This window comes from Scyliorhinus torazame, chromosome 4 (assembly GCF_047496885.1).
Source record: "Scyliorhinus torazame isolate Kashiwa2021f chromosome 4, sScyTor2.1, whole genome shotgun sequence".
NCBI lineage: Eukaryota > Metazoa > Chordata > Chondrichthyes > Carcharhiniformes > Scyliorhinidae > Scyliorhinus > Scyliorhinus torazame.
This window is the reverse complement of record NC_092710.1, coordinates 45,030,189-45,052,598: the sequence shown is the minus strand read 5'-3', so window position 1 is coordinate 45,052,598 and position 22,410 is coordinate 45,030,189. Positions and strand designations below refer to the sequence as shown.

The window sequence follows — 22,410 nt, the reverse complement described above, 5'->3', positions numbered from 1 at the left end:
CCCTCCACGTCCAGCCGAGCGGGCGGTCTCACTGTGGCCACGTCCAGCCGAGCAGGCGGTCTCACTGCGGCCACGTCCAGCCAAGCGGGCGGTCTCACTGCGGCCCCTCCACGTCCAGCCGAGCAGGCGGTCTCACTGCGGCCCCTCCACGTCCAGCCGAGCGGGCGGTCTCACTGCGGCCCCTCCACGTCCAGCCAAGCAGGCGGTCTCACTGCGGCCACGTCCAGCCGAGCGGGCGGTCTCACTGCGGCCACGTCCAGCCGAGCGGGCGGTCTCACTGCGGCCCCTCCACGTCCAGCCGAGCAGGCGGTCTCACTGCGGCCCCTCCACGTCCAGCCGAGCAGGCGGTCTCACTGCGGCCCCTCCACGTCCAGCCGAGCAGGCGGTCTCACTGCGGCCCCTCCACGTCCAGCCGAGCGGGCGGTCTCACTGCGGCCCCTCCACGTCCAGCCGAGCGGGCGGTCTCACTACGGCCACGTCCAGCCGAGCGGGCGGTCTCACTGCGGCCCCTCCACGTCCAGCCGAGCGGGCGGTCTCACTGTGGCCACGTCCAGCCGAGCGGGCGGTCTCACTACGGCCACGTCCAGCCGAGCGGGCGGTCTCACTGCGGCCCCTCCACGTCCAGCCGAGCAGGCGGTCTCACTGCGGCCACGTCCAGCCGAGCGGGCGGTCTCACTACGGCCACGTCCAGCCGAGCGGGCGGTCTCACTGCGGCCCCTCCACGTCCAGCCGAGCAGGCGGTCTCACTGCGGCCACGTCCAGCCGAGCGGGCGGTCTCACTGCGGCCACGTCCAGCCGAGCGGGCGGTCTCACTGCGGCCACGTCCAGCCGAGCGGGCGGTCTGACTGCGGCCACGTCCAGCCGAGCGGGCGGTCTCACTGCGGCCACGTCCAGCCGAGCGGGCGGTCTGACTGCGGCCACGTCCAGCCGAGCGGGCGGTCTCACTGCGGCCACGTCCAGCCGAGCGGGCGGTCTGACTGCGGCCACGTCCAGCCGAGCGGGCGGTCTCACTGCGGCCCCTCCACGTCCAGCCGAGCGGGCGGTCTCACTGTGGCCACGTCCAGCCGAGCAGGCGGTCTCACTGCGGCCACGTCCAGCCAAGCGGGCGGTCTCACTGCGGCCCCTCCACGTCCAGCCGAGCAGGCGGTCTCACTGCGGCCCCTCCACGTCCAGCCGAGCGGGCGGTCTCACTGCGGCCCCTCCACGTCCAGCCGAGCAGGCGGTCTCACTGCGGCCACGTCCAGCCGAGCGGGCGGTCTCACTGCGGCCACGTCCAGCCGAGCGGGCGGTCTCACTGCGGCCCCTCCACGTCCAGCCGAGCAGGCGGTCTCACTGCGGCCCCTCCACGTCCAGCCGAGCAGGCGGTCTCACTGCGGCCCCTCCACGTCCAGCCGAGCAGGCGGTCTCACTGCGGCCCCTCCACGTCCAGCCGAGCGGGCGGTCTCACGTCCTGCACGGAACGAGCTCGCCGGGAGAGTTATCCTGCACGGAGCGAGCTCGCCGGGAGAGTTATCCTGCACGGAGCGAGCTCGCCGGCCCCGTTATCCTGCACGGAGCGAGCTCGCCGGGAGCGTTATCCTGCACGGAGATAGCTCGCCGGGAGCGTTATCCTGCACGGAGCGAGCTCGCCGGGAGCGTTATCCTGCACGGAGCGATCTCGCCGGGAGCGTTATGCTGCATGGAGCGAGCTCGCCGGGAGGGTTATCCTGCACGGAGCGAGCTCCCCGGGAGCGTTATCCTGCACGGAGCGAGCTCGCCGGCCCCGTTATCCTGCACGGAGCGAGCTCGCCGGGAGCGTTATGCTGCATGGAGCGAGCTCGCCGGGAGGGTTATCCTGCACGGAGCGAGCTCCCCGGGAGCGTTATCCTGCACGGAGCGAGCTCGCCGGCCCGTTATCCTGCACGGAGCGAGCTCGCCGGGAGCGTTATCCTGCACGGAGCGAGCTCGCCGGGAGCATTATCCTGCACGGAGCGAGCTCGCCGGGAGCGTTATCCTGCACGGAGCGAGCTCGCCGGGAGCGTTATCCTGCACGGAGCGAGCTCGCCGGGAGCGTTATACTGCACGGAGCGAGCTCGCCGGGAGCGTTATCCTGCACGGAGCGAGCTCGCCGGGAGCGTTATCCTGCACGGAGCGAGCTCGCCGGCCCCGTTATCCTGCACGGAGCGAGCTCGCCGGCCCGTTATCCTGCACGGAGCGAGCTCGCCGGGAGCGTTATCCTGCACGGAGCGAGCTCGCCGGGAGCGTTATCCTGCACGGAGCGAGCTCGCCGGGAGCGTTATCCTGCACGGAGCGAGCTCGCCGGCCCCGTTATCCTGCACGGAGCGAGCTCGCCGGGCGCGTTATCCTGCACGGAGCGAGCTCGCCGGGAGCGTTATCCTGCACGGGGCGAGGTCGCCGGGGGCGTTATCCTGCACGGAGCGAGCTCGCCGGGAGCGTTATCCTGCACGGAGCGAGCTCGCCGGGAGCGTTATCCTGCACAGAGCGAGCTAGCCGGGAGCGTTATCCTGCACGGAGCGAGCTCGCCGGGAGCGTTATCCTGCACGGAGCGAGCTCGCCGGGAGCGTTATCCTGCACGGAGCGAGCTCGCCGGGAGCGTTATCCTGCACGGAGCGAGCTCGCCGGCCCCGTTATCCTGCACGGAGCGAGCTCGCCGGCCCCGTTATCCTGCACGGAGCGAGCTCGCCGGGAGCGTTATCCTGCACAGAGCGAGCTAGCCGGGAGCGTTATCCTGCACGGAGCGAGCTCGCCGGGAGCGTTATCCTGCACGGAGCGAGCTCGCCGGCCCCGTTATCCTGCACGGAGCGAGCTCGCCGGGAGCGTTATCCTGCACGGAGCGAGCTCGCCGGGAGCGTTATCCTGCACGGAGCGAGCTCGCCGGGAGCGTTATCCTGCACGGAGCGAGCTCGCCGGCCCCGTTATCCTCCACGGAGCGAGCTCGCCGGGAGCGTTATCCTGCACGGAGCGAGCTCGCCGGGAGCGTTATCCTGCACGGAGCGAGCTCGCCAGGAGCGTTATCCTGCACGGAGCGAGCTCGCCGGGAGCGTTATCCTGCACGGAGCGAGCTCGACGGGAGCGTTATCCTGCACGGAGCGAGCTCGCCGGGAGCGTTATGCTGCACGGAGCGAGCTCGCCGGGAGCGTTATCCTGCACGGAGCGAGCTCGCCGGCCCCGTTATCCTCCACGGAGCGAGCTCGCCGGCCCCGTTAACCTGCACGGAGCGAGCTCGACGGCCCCGTTATCCTGCACGGAGCGAGCTTGTCGGGAGCGTTATCCTGCACGGAGCGAGTTCGCCGGGAGCGTTATCCTGCACGGAGCGAGCTCGCCGGCCCCGTTATCCTGCACGGAGCGAGCTCGCCGGGAGCGTTATCCTGCACGGAGCGAGCTCGCCGGGAGCGTTATCCTGCACGGAGCGAGCTCGCCGGCCCCGTTATCCTGCAGGGAGCGAGCTCGCCGGGAGCGTTATCCTGCACGGAGCGAGCTCGCCGGGAGCGTTATCCTGCACGGAGCGAGCTCGCCGGCCCCGTTATCCTGCAGGGAGCGAGCTCGCCGGGAGCGTTATCCTGCACGGAGCGAGCTCGCCGGGAGCGTTATCCTGCACGGAGCGAGCTCGCAGGGAGCGTTATCCTGCACAGAGCGAGCTCGCCGGGAGCGTTATCCTGCACGGAGCGAGCTCGCCGGGAGCGTTATCCTGCACGGAGCGAGCTCGCCGGCCCCGTTATCCTGCAGGGAGCGAGCTCGCCGGGAGCGTTATCCTGCACGGAGCGAGCTCGCCGGGAGCGTTATCCTGCACGGAGCGAGCTCGCCGGCCCCGTTATCCTGCAGGGAGCGAGCTCGCCGGGAGCGTTATCCTGCACGGAGCGAGCTCGCCGGGAGCGTTATCCTGCACGGAGCGAGCTCGCCGGGAGCGTTATCCTGCACGGAGCGAGCTCGCCGGCCCCGTTATCCTGCACGGAGCGAGCTCGCCGGGGAGCGTTATCCTGCACGGAGCGAGCTCGCCGGGAGCGTTATCCTGCACGGAGCGAGCTCGCCGGCCCCGTTATCCTGCAGGGAGCGAGCTCGCCGGGAGCGTTATCCTGCACGGAGCGAGCTCGCCGGGAGCGTTATCCTGCACGGAGCGAGCTCGCCGGGAGCATTATCCTGCACGGAGCGAGCTCGCCGGCCCCGTTATCCTGCACGGAGCGAGCTCGCCGGGAGCGTTATCCTGCACGGAGCGAGCTCGCCGGGAGCGTTATCCTGCACGGAGCGAGCTCGCCGGGAGCGTTATCCTGCACGGAGCGAGCTCGCCGGGAGCGTTATTCTGCACGGAGCGAGCTCGCCGGCCCCGTTATCCTGCACGGAGCGAGCTTGCCGGGAGCGTTATCCTGCACAGAGCGAGCTAGCCGGGAGCGTTATCCTGCACAGAGCGAGCTTGCCGGGAGCGTTATCCTGCACGGAGCGAGCTCGCCGGGAGCGTTATCCTGCACGGAGCGAGCTCGCCGGGAGCGTTATCCTGCAGGGAGCGAGCTCGCCGGGAGCGTTATCCTGCACGGAGATAGCTCGCCGGGAGCGTTATCCTGCACGGAGCGAGCTCGCCGGGAGCGTTATCCTGCACGGAGCGTGCTCGCCGGGAGCGTTATCCTGCACGGAGCGTGCTCGCCGGCCCCGTTATCCTGCACGGAGCGAGCTTGCCGGGAGCGTTATCCTGCACGGAGCGAGCTCGCCGGGAGCGTTATCCTGCACGGAGCGACCTCGCCGGGAGCGTTATCCTGCACGGAGCGAGCTCGCCGGCCCGTTATCCTGCACGGAGCGAGCTCGCAGGGAGCGTTATCCTGCACGGAGCGAGCTCGCCGGGAGCGTTATCCTGCACGGAGCGAGCTCGCCGGGAGCGTTATCCTGCACGGAGCGAGCTCGCCGGGAGCGTTATCCTGCACGGAGCGAGCTCGCCGGCCCCGTTATCCTGCACGGAGCGAGCTCGCCGGGAGCGTTATGCTGCACGGAGCGAGCTCGCCGGGAGCGTTATCCTGCACGGAGCGAGCTCGCCGGGAGCGTTATCCTGCACGGAGCGAGCTCGCAGGGAGCGTTATGCTGCACGGAGCGAGCTCGCCGGGAGCGTTATCCTGCACGGAGCGAGCTCGCCGGGAGCGTTATCCTGCACGGAGCGAGCTCGCCGGGAGCGTTATCCTGCACGGAGCGAGCTCGCCGGCCCCGTTATCCTGCACGGAGCGAGCTCGCCGGGAGCGTTATCCTGCACGGAGCGAGCTCGCCGGCCCCGTTATCCTGCACGGAGCGAGCTCGCCGGGAGCGTTATCCTGCACGGAGCGAGCTCGCCGGGAGCGTTATCCTGCACGGAGCGAGCTCGCCGGGAGCGTTATCCTGCACGGAGCGAGCTCGCCGGGAGCGTTATCCTGCACGGAGCGAGCTCGCCGGGAGCGTTATCCTGCACGGAGCGAGCTCGCCGGCCCGTTATCCTGCACGGAGCGAGCTCGCCGGGAGCGTTATCCTGCACGGAGCGAGCTCGCCGGGAGCGTTATCCTGCACGGAGCGAGCTCGCCGGGAGCGTTATCCTGCACGGAGCGAGCTCGCCGGCCCCGTTATCCTGCACGGAGCGAGCTCGCCGGGAGCGTTATCCTGCACGGAGCGAGCTCGCCGGCCCCGTTATCCTGCACGGAGCGAGCTCGCCGGGAGCGTTATCCTGCACGGAGCGAGCTCGCCGGGAGCGTTATCCTGCACGGAGCGAGCTCGCCGGGAGCGTTATCCTGCACGGAGCGAGCTCGCCGGGAGCGTTATCCTGCACAGAGCGAGCTCGCCGGCCCCGTTATCCTGCACGGAGCGAGCTCGCCGGGAGCGTTATCCTGCACGGAGCGAGCTCGCCGGGAGCGTTATCCTGCACGGAGCGAGCTCGCCGGGAGCGTTATCCTGCACGGAGCGAGCTCGCCGGCCCCGTTATCCTGCACGGAGCGAGCTCGCCGGGAGCGTTATCCTGCACGGAGCGAGCTCGCCGGGAGCGTTATCCTGCACGGAGCGAGCTCGCCGGGAGCGTTATCCTGCACGGAGCGAGCTCGCCGGGAGCGTTATCCTGCACAGAGCGAGCTCGCCGGCCCCGTTATCCTGCACGGAGCGAGCTCGCCGGGAGCGTTATCCTGCACAGATCGAGCTCGCCGGCCCCGTTATCCTGCACGGAGCGAGCTCGCCGGGAGCGTTATCCTGCACGGAGCGAGCTCGCCGGGAGCGTTATCCTGCACGGAGCGTGCTCGCCGGGAGCGTTATCCTGCACGGAGCGAGCTCGCCGGGAGCGTTATCCTGCACGGAGCGAGCTCGCCGGGAGCGTTATCGTGCACGGAGCGAGCTCGCCGGGAGCGTTATCCTGCACGGAGCGAGCTCGCTGGGAGCGTTATCCTGCACGGAGCGAGCTCGCCGGGAGCGTTATCCTGCACGGAGCGAGCTCGCCGGGAGCGTTATCCTGCACGGAGCGAGCTCGCCGGGTGCGTTATCCTGCACGGAGCGAGCTCGCCTGGAGCGTTATCCTGCACGGAGTGAGCTCGCCGGGAGCGTTATCCTGCACGGAGCGAGCTCGCCGGGAGCGTTATCCTGCACGGAGCGAGCTCGCCGGGAGCGTTATCCTGCACGGAGCGAGCTCGCCGGGAGTGTTATCCTGCACGGAGCGAGCTCGCCGGGAGCGTTATTCTGCACGGAGCGAGCTCGCTGGGAGCGTTATCCTGCACGGAGTGAGCTCGCCGGGTGCGTTATCCTGCACGGAGCGAGCTCGCCGGGAGAGTTATCCTGCACGGAGCGAGCTCGCCGTGAGCGTTATCCTGCACGGAGCGAGCTCGCCGGCCCCGTTATCCTGCACGGAGCGAGCTCGCCGGGAGCGTTATCCTGCACGGAGCGAGCTCGCCGGGAGCGTTATCCTGCACGGAGCGAGCTCGCCGGGAGCGTTATCCTGCACGGAGCGAGCTCGCCGGGAGCGTTATCCTGCACGGAGCGAGCTCGCCGGGAGCGTTATCCTGCACGGAGCGAGCTCGCCGGGAGCGTTATCCTGCACGGAGCGAGCTCGCCGGGAGCGTTATCCTGCACGGAGCGAGCTCGCCGGGAGCGTTATCCTGCACGGAGCGAGCTCGCGGGGAGCGTTATCCTGAACGGAGCGAGCTCGCCGGGAGCGTTATCCTGCACGGAGCGAGCTCGCCGGGAGCGTTATCCTGCACAGAGCGAGCTCGCCGGGAGCGTTATGCTGCACGGAGCGAGCTCGCCGGGAGCGTTATCCTGCACGGAGCGAGCTCGCGGGGAGCGTTATCCTGAACGGAGCGAGCTCGCCGGGAGCGTTATCCTGCACGGAGCGAGCTCGCCGGGAGCGTTATCCTGCACGGAGCGAGCTCCCCGGCCCCGTTATCCTGCACGGAGCGAGCTCGCCGGGAGCGTTATCCTGCACGGAGCGAGCTCGCCGGGAGCGTTATCCTGCACGGAGCGAGCTCGCCGGGAGCGTTATCCTGCACGGAGCGAGCTCGCCGGTAGCGTTATGCTGCACGGAGCGAGCTCGCCGGGAGCGTTATCCTGCACGGAGCGAGCTCGCCGGGAGCGTTATCCTGCACGGAGCGAGCTCGCCGGGAGCGTTATCCTGCACGGAGCGAGCTCGCCGGGAGCGTTATCCTGCACGGAGCGAGCTCGCCGGGAGAGTTATCCTGCACGGAGCGAGCTCGCCGGGAGCGTTATCCTGCTCGGAGCGAGCTCGCCGGGAGAGTTATCCTGCACGGAGCGAGCTCGCCGGCCCCGTTATACTGCACGGAGCGAGCTCGCCGGCCCCGTTATCCTGCACGGAGCGAGCTCGCCGGGAGCGTTATCCTGCACGGAGCGAGCTCGCCGGCCCCGTTATCCTGCACGGAGCGAGCTCGCCGGGAGCGTTATCCTGCACGGAGCGAGCTCGCCGGTAGCGTTATCCTGCACGGAGCGAGCTCGCCGGGAGCGTTATCCTGCACGGAGCGAGCTCGCCGGGAGCGTTATCCTGCACGGAGCGAGCTCCCCGGGAGCGTTATCCTGCACAGAGCGAGCTCGCCGGGACCGTTATCCTGCACGGAGCGAGCTCGCCGGGAGCGTTATCCTGCACGGAGCGAGCTCGCCGGGAGCGTTATCCTGCACGGAGCGAGCTCGCCGGGAGCGTTATCCTGCATGGAGCGAGCTCGCCGGGAGCGTTATCCTGCACGGAGCGAGCTCGCCGGGAGCGTTATCCTGCACGGAGCGAGCTCGCCGGGAGCGTTATCCTGCACGGAGCGAGCTCGCCGGCCCCGTTATCCTGCACGGAGCGAGCTCGCCGGGAGCGTTATCCTGCACGGAGCGAGCTCGCCGGGAGCGTTATCCTGCACGGAGCGAGCTCGCCGGGAGCGTTATCCTGCACAGAGCGAGCTCGCCGGCCCCGTTATCCTGCACGGAGCGAGCTCGCCGGGAGCGTTATCCTGCACGGAGCGAGCTCGCCGGGAGCGTTATCCTGCACGGAGCGAGCTCGCCGGGAGCGTTATCCTGCAAGGAGCGAGCTCGCCGGCCCCGTTATCCTGCACGGAGCGAGCTCGCCGGCCCCGTTATCCTGCACGGAGCGAGCTCGCCGGGAGCGTTATCCTGCACAGAGCGAGCTCGCCGGCCCCGTTATCCTGCACGGAGCGAGCTCGCCGGGAGCGTTATCCTGCACGGAGCGAGCTCGCCGGGAGCGTTATCCTGCACGGAGCGAGCTCGCCGGGAGCGTTATCCTGCACGGAGCGAGCTCGCCGGGAGCGTTATTCTGCACGGAGCGAGCTCGCCGGGAGCGTTATCCTGCACGGAGCGAGCTCGCCGGGAGCGTTATCCTGCACGGAGCGAGCTCGCCGGGAGCGTTATCCTGCACGGAGCGTGCTCGCCGGGAGCGTTATCCTGCACGGAGCGAGCTCGCCGGGAGCGTTATCCTGCACGGAGCGAGCTCGCCGGGAGCGTTATCCTGCACGGAGCGAGCTCGCCGGGAGCGTTATCCTGCACGGAGCGAGCTCGCCGGGAGCGTTATCCTGCACGGAGCGAGCTCGCCGGGAGCGTTATACTGCACGGAGCGAGCTCGCCGGGAGCGTTATCCTGCACGGAGCGAGCTCGCCGGGAGCGTTATCCTGCACGGAGCGAGCTCGCCGGGAGCGTTATCCTGCACGGAGCGAGCTCGCCGGGAGCGTTATCCTGCACGGAGCGAGCTCGCCGTGAGCGTTATCCTGAACGGAGCGAGCTCGCCGGGAGCGTTATCCTGCACGGAGCGAGCTCGCCGGGAGTGTTATCCTGCACGGAGCGATCTCGCCGGGAGCGTTATCCTGCACGGAGCGAGCTCGCCGGGAGCGTTATCCTGCACGGAGCGAGCTCGCCGGGAGCGTTATCCTGCACGGAGCGAGCTCGCCGGGAGTGTTATCCTGCACGGAGCGAGCTCCCCGGGAGCGTTATCCTGCACGGAGCGATCTCGCCGGGCGCGTTATCCTGCACGGAGCGAGCTCGCCGGTATCGTTATCCTGCACGGAGCGAGCTCGCCGGGAGCGTTATACTGCACGGAGCGAGCTCGCCGGGAGCGTTATCCTGCACGGAGCGAGCTCGCCGGGAGCGTTATCCTGCACGGAGCGAGCTCGCCGGGAGCGTTATCCTGCACGGAGCGAGCTCGCCGGGAGCGTTATCCTGCACGGAGCGAGCTCGCGGGGAGCGTTATCCTGCACGGAGCGATCTCGCCGGGAGCGTTATCCTGCACGGAGCGAGCTCGCCGGGAGCGTTATCCTGCACGGAGATAGCTCGCCGGGAGCGTTATCCTGCACGGAGCGAGCTCGCCGGGAGCGTTATCCTGCACGGAGCGAGCTCGCCGGGAGTGTTATCCTGCACGGAGCGATCTCGCCGGCCCCGTTATCCTGCACGGAGCGAGCTCGCCGGGAGCGTTATCCTGCACGGAGCGAGCCCGCCGGGAGCGTTATCCTGCACGGAGCGAGCTCGCCGGGAGCGTTATCCTGCACGGAGCGAGCTCGCCGGGAGCGTTATCCTGCACGGAGCGAGCTCGCCGGGAGCGTTATCCTGGAGAAGGGGCTGAATAGGCCTCCTCCTGTTCCTGTGTAACGGGCTGGAGAAGGGGCTGAATGGGGCCTCCTCCTGTTCCTGTGTAACGGGCTGGAGAAGGGGCTGAATGGGGCCTCCTCCTGTTCCTATATAACAGGCTGGAGAAGGGGCTGAATGGGAACTCCTCCTTTTCCTGTGTAACGGGCTGGAGAAGGGGCTGAATGGGAACTCCTCCTTTTCCTGTATAACGGGCTGGAGAAGGGGCTGAATAGGGCCCCCTCCTCTTCCTGTGTAACAGGCTGGAGAAGGGCCTGAATGGGAACTCCTCCTTTTCCTGTGTAACGGGCTGGAGAAGGGGCTGAATGGGGCCTCCTCCTGTTCCTGTGTAACAGGCTGGAGAAGGGGCTGAATGGGGCCTCCTCCTGTTCCTGTGTAACAGGCTGGAGAAGGGGCTGAATGGGGCCTCCTTCTGTTCCTGTGTAAAGGGCTGGAGAAGGGGCTGAATGGGGCCTCCTGTTCCTGTGTAACAGGCTGGAGAAAGGGCTGAATGGGGCCACCTCCTGTTCCTGTGTAACAGGCTGGAGAAGGGGCTGAATGGGGCCGCCTCCTGTTCCTGTGTAACGGGCTGGAGAAGGTGCTGAATGGGGCCTCCTCCTGTTCCTGTGTAACGGGCTGGAGAAGGGGCTGAATGGGGCCTCCTCCTGTTCCTGTGTAACAGGCTGGAGAAGGGGCTGAATGGGGCCTCCTCCTGTTCCTGTGTAACGGGCTGGAGAAGGCGCTGAATGGGGCCTCCTCCTGTTCCTGTGTAACAGGCTGGAGAAGGGGCTGAATGGGGCCTCCTCCTGTTCCTGTGTAACGGGCTGGAGAAGGGGCTGAAAGGGGCCTCCTCCTGTTCCTGTGTAACGGCCTGGAGAAGGGGCTGAATGGGGCCTCCTCCTGTTCCTGTGTAACGGGCTGGAGAAGGGGCTGAATGGGGCCTCCTCCTGTTCCTGTGTAACAGGCTGGAGAAGGGGCTGAATGGGGCCTCCTCCTGTTCCTGTGTAACGGGCTGGAGAAGGGGCTGAATGGGGCCTCCTCCTGTTCCTGTGTAACAGGCTGGAGAAGGGGCTGAATGGGGCCTCCTCCTGTTCCTGTGTAACGGGCTGGAGAGGGGCTGAATGGGGCCTCCACCTATTCCTGTGTAACAGGCTGGAGAAGGGGCTGAATGGGGCCTCCTCCTGTTCCTGTGTAACGGGCTGGAGAAGGGGCTGAATGGGACATCCTCCTGTTCCTGTGTAACAGGCTGGAGAAGGGGCTGAATGGAGCCTCCTCCTGTTCCTGTGTAACAGGCTGGAGAAGGGGCTGAATGGGGCCTCCTCCTGTTCCTGTGTAACGGGCTGGAGAAGGGGCTGAATGGGGCCTCCTCCTGTTCCTGTGTAACAGGCTGGAGAAGGGGCTGAATGGAGCCTCCTCCTGTTCCTGTGTAACAGGCTGGAGAAGGGGCTGAATGGGGCCTCCTCCTGTTCCTGTGTCACGGGCTGGAGAAGGGGCTGAATGGGGCCTCCTCCTGTTCCTGTGTAACAGGCTGGAGAAGGGGCTGAATGGGGCCACATCCTGTTCCTGTGTAACACGCTGGAGTAGGGGCTGAATGGGGCCTCCTCCTGTTCCTGTGTAACGGGCTGGAGAAGGGGCTGAATGGGGCCTCCTCCTGTTCCTGTGTAACAGGCTGGAGAAGGGGCTGAATGGAGCCTCCTCCTGTTCCTGTGTAACAGGCTGGAGAAGGGGCTGAATGGGGCCTCCTTCTGTTCCTTTGTCACGGGCTGGAGAAGGGGCTGAATGGGGCCTCCTGTTCCTGTGTAACAGGCTGGAGAAAGGGCTGAATGGGGCCACCTCCTGTTCCTGTGTAACAGGCTGGAGAAGGGGCAGAATGGGGCCGCCTCCTGTTCCTGTGTAACGGGCTGGAGAAGGGGCTGAATGGGGCCTCCTCCTGTTCCTGTGTAACGGGCTGGAGAAGGGGCTGAATGGGGCCTCCTCCTGTTCCTGTGTAACAGGCTGGAGAAGGGGCTGAATGGGGCCTCCTCCTGTTCCTGTGTAACGGGCTGGAGAAGGCGCTGAATGGGGCCTCCTCCTGTTCCTGTGTAACAGGCTGGAGAAGGGGCTGAATGGGGCCTCCTCCTGTTCCTGTGTAACGGGCTGGAGAAGGGGCTGAAAGGGGCCTCCTCCTGTTCCTGTGTAACGGCCTGGAGAAGGGGCTGAATGGGGCCTCCTCCTGTTCCTGTGTAACGGGCTGGAGAAGGGGCTGAATGGGGCCTCCTCCTGTTCCTGTGTAACAGGCTGGAGAAGGGGCTGAATGGGGCCTCCTCCTGTTCCTGTGTAACGGGCTGGAGAAGGGGCTGAATGGGGCCTCCTCCTGTTCCTGTGTAACAGGCTGGAGAAGGGGCTGAATGGGGCCTCCTCCTGTTCCTGTGTAACGGGCTGGAGAGGGGCTGAATGGGGCCTCCACCTGTTCCTGTGTAACAGGCTGGAGAAGGGGCTGAATGGGGCCTCCTCCTGTTCCTGTGTAACGGGCTGGAGAAGGGGCTGAATGGGACATCCTCCTGTTCCTGTGTAACAGGCTGGAGAAGGGGCTGAATGGAGACTCCTCCTGTTCCTGTGTAACAGGCTGGAGAAGGGGCTGAATGGGGCCTCCTCCTGTTCCTGTGTAACGGGCTGGAGAAGGGGCTGAATGGGGCCTCCTCCTGTTCCTGTGTAACAGGCTGGAGAAGGGGCTGAATGGAGCCTCCTCCTGTTCCTGTGTAACAGGCTGGAGAAGGGGCTGAATGGGGCCTCCTCCTGTTCCTGTGTCACGGGCTGGAGAAGGGGCTGAATGGGGCCTCCTCCTGTTCCTGTGTAACAGGCTGGAGAAGGGGCTGAATGGGGCCACATCCTGTTCCTGTGTAACACGCTGGAGTAGGGGCTGAATGGGGCCTCCTCCTGTTCCTGTGTAACGGGCTGGAGAAGGGGCTGAATGGGGCCTCCTCCTGTTCCTGTGTAACAGGCTGGAGAAGGGGCTGAATGGAGCCTCCTCCTGTTCCTGTGTAACAGGCTGGAGAAGGGGCTGAATGGGGCCTCCTCCTGTTCCTGTGTCACGGGCTGGAGAAGGGGCTGAATGGGGCCTCCTCCTGTTCCTGTGTAACAGGCTGGAGAAGGGGCTGAATGGGGCCACGTCCTGTTCCTGTGTAACACGCTGGAGTAGGGGCTGAATGGGGCCTTCCTCCTGTTCCTGTGTAACGGGCTGGAGAAGGGGCTGAATGGGGCCTCCTCCTGTTCCTGTGTACTGGGCTGGAGAAGGGGCTGAATGGGGACTCCTCCTGTTCTTGTGTAACGGGCTGGAGAAGGGGCTGAATGGGGCCTCCTCCTGTTCCTGTGTAACGGGCTGGAGAAGGGGCTGAATGGGGCCTCCTCCTGTTCCTGTTTAACGGGCTGGAGAAGGGGCTGAATGGGGCCTCCTCCTGTTCCTGTGTAACGGGCTGGAGAAGGGGCTGAATGGGGCCTCCTCCTGTTCCTGTTTAACGGGCTGGAGAAGGGGCTGAATGGGGCCTCCTCCTGTTCCTGTGTAACAGGCTGGGGAAGGGGCTGAATGGGGCCTCCTCCTGTTCCTGTGTAACAGGCTGGAGAAGGGGCTGAATGGGGCCTCCTCCTGTTCCTCTGTTACAGGCTGGAGAAGGGGCTGAATGGGGCCTCCTCCTGTTTCTGTGTAACAGGCTGGAGAAGAGGCTGAATGGGGACTCCTCCTGTTCTTGTGTAACGGGCTGGAGAAGGGGCTGAATGGGGCCTCCTCCTGTTCCTGTGTAACGGGCTGGAGAAGGGGCTGAATGGGGCCTCCTCCTGTTCCTGTGTAACGGGCTGGAGAAGGGGCTGAATGGGGCCTCCTCCTGTTCCTGTGTAACAGGCTGGAGAAGGGGCTGAATGGGGCCTCCTCCTGTTCCTGTGTAACTGGCTGGAGAAGGGGCTGAATGGGGCCTCCTCCTGTTCCTGTGTAACAGGCTGGAGAAGGGGCTGAATGGGGCCTCCTGTTCCTCTGTTACAGGCTGGAGAAGGGGCTGAATGGGGCCTCCTGTTCCTGTGTAACAGGCTGGAGAAGGGGCTGAATGGGGCCTCCTCCTGTTCCTGTGTAACAGGCTGGAGAAGGGGCTGAATGGGGCCTCCTCCTGTTCCTCTGTTACAGGCTGGAGAAGGGGCTGAATGGGGCCTCCTCCTGTTCCTGTGTAACAGGCTGGAGAAGGGGCTGAATGGGGCCTCCTCCTGTTCCTGTGTAACGGGCTGGAGAAGGGGCTGAATGGGGCCTCCTCCTGTTCCTGTGTAACAGGCTGGAGAAGGGGCTGAATGGGGCCTCCTCCTGTTCTTGTGTAACAGGCTGGAGAAGGGGCTGAATGGGGCCTCCTGTTCCTGTGTAACAGGCTGGAGAAGGGGCTGAATGGGGCCTCCTCCTGTTCCTGTGTAACGGGCTGGAGAAGGGGCTGAATGGGGCCTCCTCCTGTTCCTGTGTAACGGGCTGGAGAAGGGGCTGAATGGGGCCTCCTCCTGTTCCTGTGTAACGGGCTGGAGAAGGGGCTGAATGGGGCCTCCTCCTGTTCCTGTGTAACAGGCTGGAGAAGGGGCTGAATGGGGACTCCTGTACCTGTGTAATAGGCTGCAGAAGGGGCTGAATGGGGCCTCCTCCTGTTCCTGTGTAACGGGCTGGAGAAGGGGCTGAATGGGGCCTCCTCCTGTTCCTTTGTAACAGGCTGGAGAAGGGGCTGAATGGGGCCTCCTCCTGTTCCTGTGTAACAGGCTGGAGAAGGGGCTGAATGGGGCCTCCTCCTGTTCCTGTGTAAGAGGCTGGAGAAGGGGCTGAATGGGGCCTCCTCCTGTTCCTGTGTAACAGGCTGGAGAAGGGGCTGAATGGGGCCTCCTCCTGTTCCTGTGTAACGGGCTGGAGAAGGGGCTGAATGGGGCCTCCTCCTGTTCCTGTGTAACAGGCTGGAGAAGGGGCTGAATGGGGCCTACTCCTGTTCCTGTGTAACGGGCTGGAGAAGGGGCTGAATGGGGCCTCCTGTTCCTGTGTAACAGGCTGGAGAAGGGGCTGAATGGGGCCTCCTCCTGTTCCTGTGTAACAGGCTGGAGAAGGGGCTGAATGGGGCCTCCTCCTGTTCCTGTGTAACAGGCTGGAGAAGGGGCTGAATGGGGCCTACTCCTGTTCCTGTGTAACGGGCTGGAGAAGGGGCTGAATGGGGCCTCCTCCTGTTCCTGTGTAACAGGCTGGAGAAGGGGCTGAATGGGGCCTCCTCCTGTTCCTGTGTAACAGGCTGGAGAAGGGGCTGAATGGGGCCTACTCCTGTTCCTGTGTAACAGGCTGGAGAAGGGGCTGAATGGGGCCTCCTCCTTTTCCTGTGTAACGGGCTGGAGAAGGGGCTGAATGGGGCCTCCTCCTGTTCCTGTGTAACGGGCTGGAGAAGGGGCTGAATGGGGCCTCCTCCTGTTCCTGTGTAACGGGCTGGAGAAGGGGCTGAATGGGGCCTCCTCCTGTTCCTGTGTAACAGGCTGGAGAAGGGGCTGAATGGGGCCTCCTCCTGTTCCTGTGTAACAGGCTGGAGAGGGGCTGAATGGGCCTCCTCCAGTTCCTGTGTAACAGGCTGGAGAAGAGGCTGAATGGGCCTCCTCCTGTTCCTGTGTAACAGGCTGGAGAAGGGGCTGAATGGGGCCTCCTCCTGTTCCTGTGTAACAGGCTGGAGAAGGGGCTGAATGGGGCCTCCTCCTGTTCCTGTGTAACGGGCTGGAGAAGGGGCTGAATGGGGCCTCCTCCTGGTCGTCTGCCACCTTTTTAAACCTCAGTTGTGCCCAAAACGCTTATTTCTAGAATAATCTCTGGTTCATTTGAAGTAGAGAAATTGTTGTGTCTCAGAATCGTAGCAGCCGATTGGGCACAGGAAGATCTCACTAACAGCACCGTGATAATGACCCAGAAGTACTTTTTTAGTGATGTTAACAGTGCAGCGCTGCTCAGTACTGGCATCGGGGGGAGTGTCAGCCTGGATTACGGAGCTCAAATCCTAGAGTAAATACATCTCCCTCCAACAGTGCAGCGCTCCCTCAGTACTGGCACCGGGGGGGCAGGTCGGCCTTGATTATGGAGCTCAAATCCTAGAGTAAATACATCTCCCTCCGACAGTGCGGCGCTCCCTCAGTATTGGCACCGTGGGGAGTGTCGGCCTGGATTATGGAGCTCAAATCCTAGAGTAAATACATCTACCTCCGACAGTGCAGCGCTCCCTCAGTACTGGCACCGGGGGGGCAGGTCGGCCTTGATTCTGGAGCTCAAATCCTCGAGTAAATACATCTACCTCCGACAGTGCAGCGCTCCCTCGTACTGGCACCTTGTGGAGGTTTTAGGGTGGACATTAGCCTTTACTATGGCGATAGAGCCTGTGGTCTGGTATTCAAAGCTGCTAGCCGTTCTGGTCACTGGGCAATGCTGCTATGACATGCAGGGTTTTGCAATGTGTGATTTACTTTCTGTTTTTTCACTGATGCCTGTCTTTTGAATATTCCAGAGCATGCAGTGGGGCCTGGCATTGCTGCAGATAGACCGTCTGGTCGCTACATCAAGGGAGAGGCAGTCGGGGTTTACTGCTCTTCTGAGGGCTTGCCCAGAGGGGGGATCTTCTACCTGTGTAAGGTCGAGGAGGTGTCCTGCTTGACCCCTAAGCTGGCTTTGAATTCGAGCGACGACACCAGGTTCGTCCTGACCAATGTCAGCGTGAATGTCTCTGGGATGTATGTCTGCATTTACCAGGTGTGGCGAAGTGGGATATTCACCAACTCAACTGGACGTGAAACTGTGAACATTAATGTCACAGGTAAGTGAGGGAAGCAAGAAACTAACAATGGAAATGGGGTGAAAAATGAAACTACCTTTTGACGACTGACTACCTTGGCACTCCCAATTCTTCTGGGACATTTCTCAGCCCCCACTATTCCCCGTTGATATTTCCCTTCCCAAAAACCCACTCCACGGCAACAGCCCCGTAAAGTGTTGTTTTTGGGGGGGGTGCATTCCAAATCATTTATTCGTCAATTCCTTCATGGTGTGCAGGTGTCTATGGGTAGACCAGCATTTAGCTGATCATCCCGAATCGCGAACCCCTAATCTCTTGAGAAGGTGGGGGTGAGCTGCCTTCTTGAACCCGCTGCAGTCCCTGAGGTGTAGGTACACCCACAGTGCAGTTAGGGAGGGAGTTCCAGGATGTTGCCCCAGCGACAGTGAAGGAAGAGGATATATAACCACGTCTGAGTGGCAAGGCCACAGAGGAAGCAACTGGTCATTCCTGGCTCGGCAAGCTCCTGACTCTGTTGAAAAAGTCAGAAAGCCTGACTATATTCCTTTTGTTTGCACAGAAGGCTCTTGCGAATGAGACGATGTTGCCCCAGCCAGCATTGATGAGACACATTGCGAGCAATCAAACTCCACGGCAACGCTTCAGCCAATCGGAGAGGATGTGCCAACCAATCTTTTTCTCCTGTGGGATAATTTGTTGTGAACCTCTGAAATTTGGTATTCTTCGGTTTTTCCTGATGTGGGCGTGAGGAAAATCCTCAGCAACGTGACTCTCTTTTCAGCGGCAGTCAGTCTCTGAGGTGTCCAGACGACTGAGGGGAGAGTTGATGGAGGTGTTTGAAATCATGCTCAGGCTGGTTGATGGTGTGAGGCGGAGGGGTTTGGACACAGTAGCTCAGGAGATGATCAGAGGGCTCGAGCCTGAAGTGATTTGGAAAAGAAGTAACAACATGGGGGGAAATGTTTACATATATACAAGTGGTTAGGAGTCAGGGTTAGGGTTCGGGATTATGGCCAATATTCGGATCTGCATTGGGAATATGATTCGGGTTGGGAATTAGGGCTACGCTTAAGGTGGACGGCACGGTAGCACAGTGGTTAGCACTGTTGCCTCACAGCTCCAGGGTCCCAGGTTCGATTCCGGCTTGGGTCACTGTCTGTGCGGAGTCTGCACATCCTCCCCGTGTCTGCGTGGGTTTCCTCCGGGTGCTCCGGTTTCCTCCCACAGTCCAAAGATGTGCAGGTTAGGTGGATTGGCCGTGATAAATTGCCCTTAGTGTCCAAAATTGCCCTTAGTGTTGGGTGGGGTTACTGGGTTATGGGGATAGGGTGGGGGTGTGGGCTTGGGTAGGGTGCTCTTTCCAAGAGCTGGTGCAGTCACGATGGGCCGAATGGCCTCCTTCTGCACTGTAAATTCTATGAAATTGCCCACATTTGGTCCATATCGCTCTGTACCCAGCTTTCCCGTATAACTGCCTAAATACTTTTTAAAGGACAAAATTGTACCCACCTCTACCACTGCCTCTAGCAGCTCATTCGAGACACTCACCACCCTCTGTCTGAACCAATTGCCCCTCTGGACCTGTTTGTATTCCTCCCCTCTCACCTTAAACCTATGCCCTCTAGTTTTAGACTCCTCCACCTTTGGGAAAATACAGTACGAAGTCTTACAACACCAGGTTAAAGTCCAACAGGTTTGTTTCGATATCACTAGCTTTCGGAGCGCTGCTCCTTCCTCAGGTGAATGAAGAGGTATGGTCCAGAAACACATATATAGACAAATTCAAAGATGCCAAACAATGCTTGGAATGTGACCATTAGCAGGTGATTAAATCTTTACAGATCCAGAGATGGGGTAACCCCTGGTTAAAGAGGTGTGAATTGTGTCAAGCCAGGACAGTTGGTAGGATTTCGCAGGCCAGATGGTGGGGGATGAATGTAATGTGACATGAATCCCAGGTCCCGGTTGAGGCCGCACTCATGTGTGCGGAACTTGGCTATAAGTTTCTGCTCGGCGATTCTGCGTTGTCGCGGGTCCTGAAGGCCGCCTTGGAGAACGCTTACCCAGAGATCAGAGGCTGAATGCCCTTGACTGCTGAAGTGTTCCACGACTGGAAGGGAACATTCCTGCCTGGCGATTGTTGCGCGATGTCCGTTCATTCGTTGTCGCAGCGTCTGCATGGTCTCGCCAATGTACCACGTTTCGGGACATCCTTTCCTGCAGCGTATGAGGTAGACAACGTTGGCCGAGTCGCACGAGTATGTACCGTGTACCTGGTGGGTGGTGTTCTCACGTGTAATAGTGGTATCCATGTCGATGATCTGGCACGTCTTGCAGAGATTGCCATGACAGGGTTGTGTGGTGTCGTGGTCACTGTTCTGAAGACTGGGTAGTTTGCTGCAAACAATGGTTCGTTTGAGGTTGCGCGGTTGTTTGAAGGCAAGTAGTGGGGGTGTGGGGATGACCTTGGCAAGATGTTCATCGTCATCAATGACGTGTTGAAGGCTGTGAAGAAGATGACGTAGTTTCCCCGCTCCGGGGAAGTACTGGACGACGAAGGGTATTCTGTCGGTTGTGTCCCATGTTTGTCTTCTGAGGAGGTCGGTCCGGTTTTTCGCTGTGGCGCGTTGGAACTGTCGATCGATGAGTCGAGTGCCATATCCCATTTGTACGAGGGCATCTTTCAACGTCTGTAGATGTCTGATACGCTCCTCCTCGTCTGAGCAGATCCTGTGTATACGGAGCGCTTGTCCATAGGGGATGGCTTCTTTAATGTGTTTAGGGTGGAAGCTGGAGAAGTGGAGCATCATGAGGTTATCCGTGGGTTTGCGGTAAAGCGAAGTGCTGAGGTGACCGTCCTTGATGGAGACGAGTGTGTCCAAGAATGCAACTGATTTTGGAGAGTAGTCCATGGTGAGTCTGATGGTTGGATGGAACTTATTAATGTCATCGTGTAGTCGTTTCAGTGATTCTTCGCCGTGGGTCCAAAGGAAAAAAATGTCATCGATGTATCTGGTGTATAACATCGGTTGAAGGTCCTGTGCGGTGAGTAGGTCCTGTTCAAACTTGTGCATGAAGATGTTGGCGTATTGGGGTGCGAATTTGGTCCCCATGGCTGTTCCGTGCATCTGGATGAAGAACTTGTTGTCGAAGGGGAAGACGTTGTGATCCAGAATGAAGCGGATGAGTTGCAGAATTGTGTCTGGAGATTGGCAGTTGTCGGTGTTGAGTACTGAGGCTGTTGCAGCAATGCCGTCGTCATGGGGGATGCTGGTGTAGAGTGCCGAGCCGTCCATTGTGACGAGGAATGTTCCTGGTTCAACTGGTCCATGGGTGCTGAGTTTCTGTAGGAAGTCCGTCGTGTCGCGACAGAAGCTGGGTGTACCTTGTATGATGGGTTTCAAGATGCCCTCGATGTAGCCAGAGAGGTTCTCACACAAGGTCCCATTGCCTGAAACGATAGGGCAGCCTGGTGTGTTGGCCTTATGTATTTTCGGGAGGCAGTAGAGATCTCCAATGCGGGGAGTACGTGGGATGAGAGCACGTAGGGTGCTCTGAAGATCTGGATCCAAGGTCTTGATCAGTCTGTTAAGTTGGCGGATGTGTTCCTTGGTCGGATCTGCGGGTAACTGTCTGTAATGTTCTTGGTTGTTCAGTTGTCGGTATACTTCTTTGCAGTAGTCCGTTCTGTTCAGTACGACAGTGGCCCCCCCTTTGTCTGCTGGTTTGATGACGATGCTGTGGTTGGTCTTGAGAGCGCGGATGGCATTGCGTTGTGCTTGGGTGACGTTCGGGGTTGTCTTGTGAATGCGACTGATGAATCTGGCATTCTGAGTGTTCTGGCAACACTCAGAAGACAAACATGAGACACAACCGACAGAATACCCTTCGTCGTCCAGTACTTCCCCGGAGCGGGGAAACGACGTCATCTTCTTCACAGCCTTCAACACGTCATTGATGACGATGAACATCTTGCCAAGGTCATCCCCACACCCCCACTACTTGCCTTCAAACAACCGCGCAACCTCAAACAAACCATTGTTTGCAGCAAACTACCCAGTCTTCAGAACAGTGACCACGACACCACACAACCCTGCCATGGCAATCTCTGCAAGACGTGCCAGATCATCGACATGGATACCACCATTACACGTGAGAACACCACCCACCAGGTACGCGGCACATACTCGTGCGACTCGGCCAACGTTGTCTACCTCATACGCTGCAGGAAAGGATGTCCCGAAGCGTGGTACATTGGCGAGACCATGCAGATGCTGCGACAACGAATGAACGGACATCGCGCAACAATCACCAGGCAGGAATGTTCCCTTCCAGTCGGGGAACACTTCAGCAGTCCAGGGCATTCAGCCTCTGATCTCCGGGTAAGCGTTCTCCAAGGCGGCCTTCAGGACCCGCGACAACGCAGAATCGCCGAGCAGAAACTTATAGCCAAGTTCCGCACACATGAGTGCGGCCTCAACCGGGACCTGGGATTCATGTCACATTACATTCATCCCCCACCATCTGGCCTGCGAAATCCTACCAACTGTCCTGGCTTGATACAATTCACACCTCTTTAACCTGGGGTTACCCCATCTCTGGATCTGTAAAGATTTAATCACCTGCTAATGCTCGCATTCCTAGCATTGTTTGGCATCTTTGAATTTGTCTATATATGTGTTTCTGGAACAGACCTCTTCATTCACCTGAGGAAGGAGCAGCGCTCCGAAAGCTAGTGACATCGAAACAAACCTGTTGGACTTTAACCTGGTGTTGTAAGACTTCGTACTGTGCTCACCCCAGTCCAACGCCGGCATCTCCACATTTTGGGAAAAGATGTTGACTACTCTACCTTATCTATGCTCCTCGTTATGTTACAGACCTCTATACGACCACCCCTAAGCCTCCTACGCGTCAGGGAAAAAAGTCCCAGCCTACCCAGCCTCTCCTTATAACTCAGACCATCAAGCCCTGGTAGCATCTTCGTAAATCTCTTCTGCACTCTTTCTAGCTTACCAATATCCTTCCTATAATAGGGTGACCAGAACTGAACACAGCATACCGTGTGTGGTCTTACTAATGTCTTGTACAACTTCAACAAGATGTCCCAACTCCTGTATTCAATGTTCTGACCAATGAAACCAAGCATGCCGAATGCCTTCTTCACCACCCTGTCCACCTGCGACTCCACCTTCAAGGAGCTATGAACCTGTACCCCTTGATCTCTTTGTTCTGTAACTCTCCCCAACTCCGTACCATTAACTGAGTAGGTCGTGCCCTGATTTGATCGACCAAAATGCATCACCTCACATTTATCTAAATTAAACTCCATCTGCCATTCGTCGGCCCACTGGCCTAATTGATCAAGATCCCGTTGCAATCCTAGATAACCTTCTTCACTATCCACTATGCCACCAATCTTGGTGTCATCTGCAAACTTACTAACCATGCCTCCTAAATTCTCATCCAAATCATTAATATAAATAATAAACTGGGATTTGGTTTCGAGAACGGGCTAGGGTTACGTTTTCATTTCGTGTTGGGGGTTAGAATTAATGATGTGGTAAGG

At 61.1% G+C, this 22,410-nt stretch overlaps 1 protein-coding gene across 2 annotated transcripts in view; it reads left to right on the top strand.

The window, feature by feature from the left end:
• The window catches only part of LOC140411593 (uncharacterized), a 72,556-nt gene that overhangs the window by 13,813 nt on the left and 36,333 nt on the right, over positions 1 to 22,410 (top strand). For both annotated transcript variants that reach the window (XM_072500661.1, XM_072500660.1), the window contains one exon: positions 16,557 to 16,862. In XM_072500661.1, the coding sequence (XP_072356762.1) occupies positions 16,557 to 16,862 (306 nt within the window). The remainder of the gene's footprint in view (positions 1 to 16,556; positions 16,863 to 22,410) is intronic.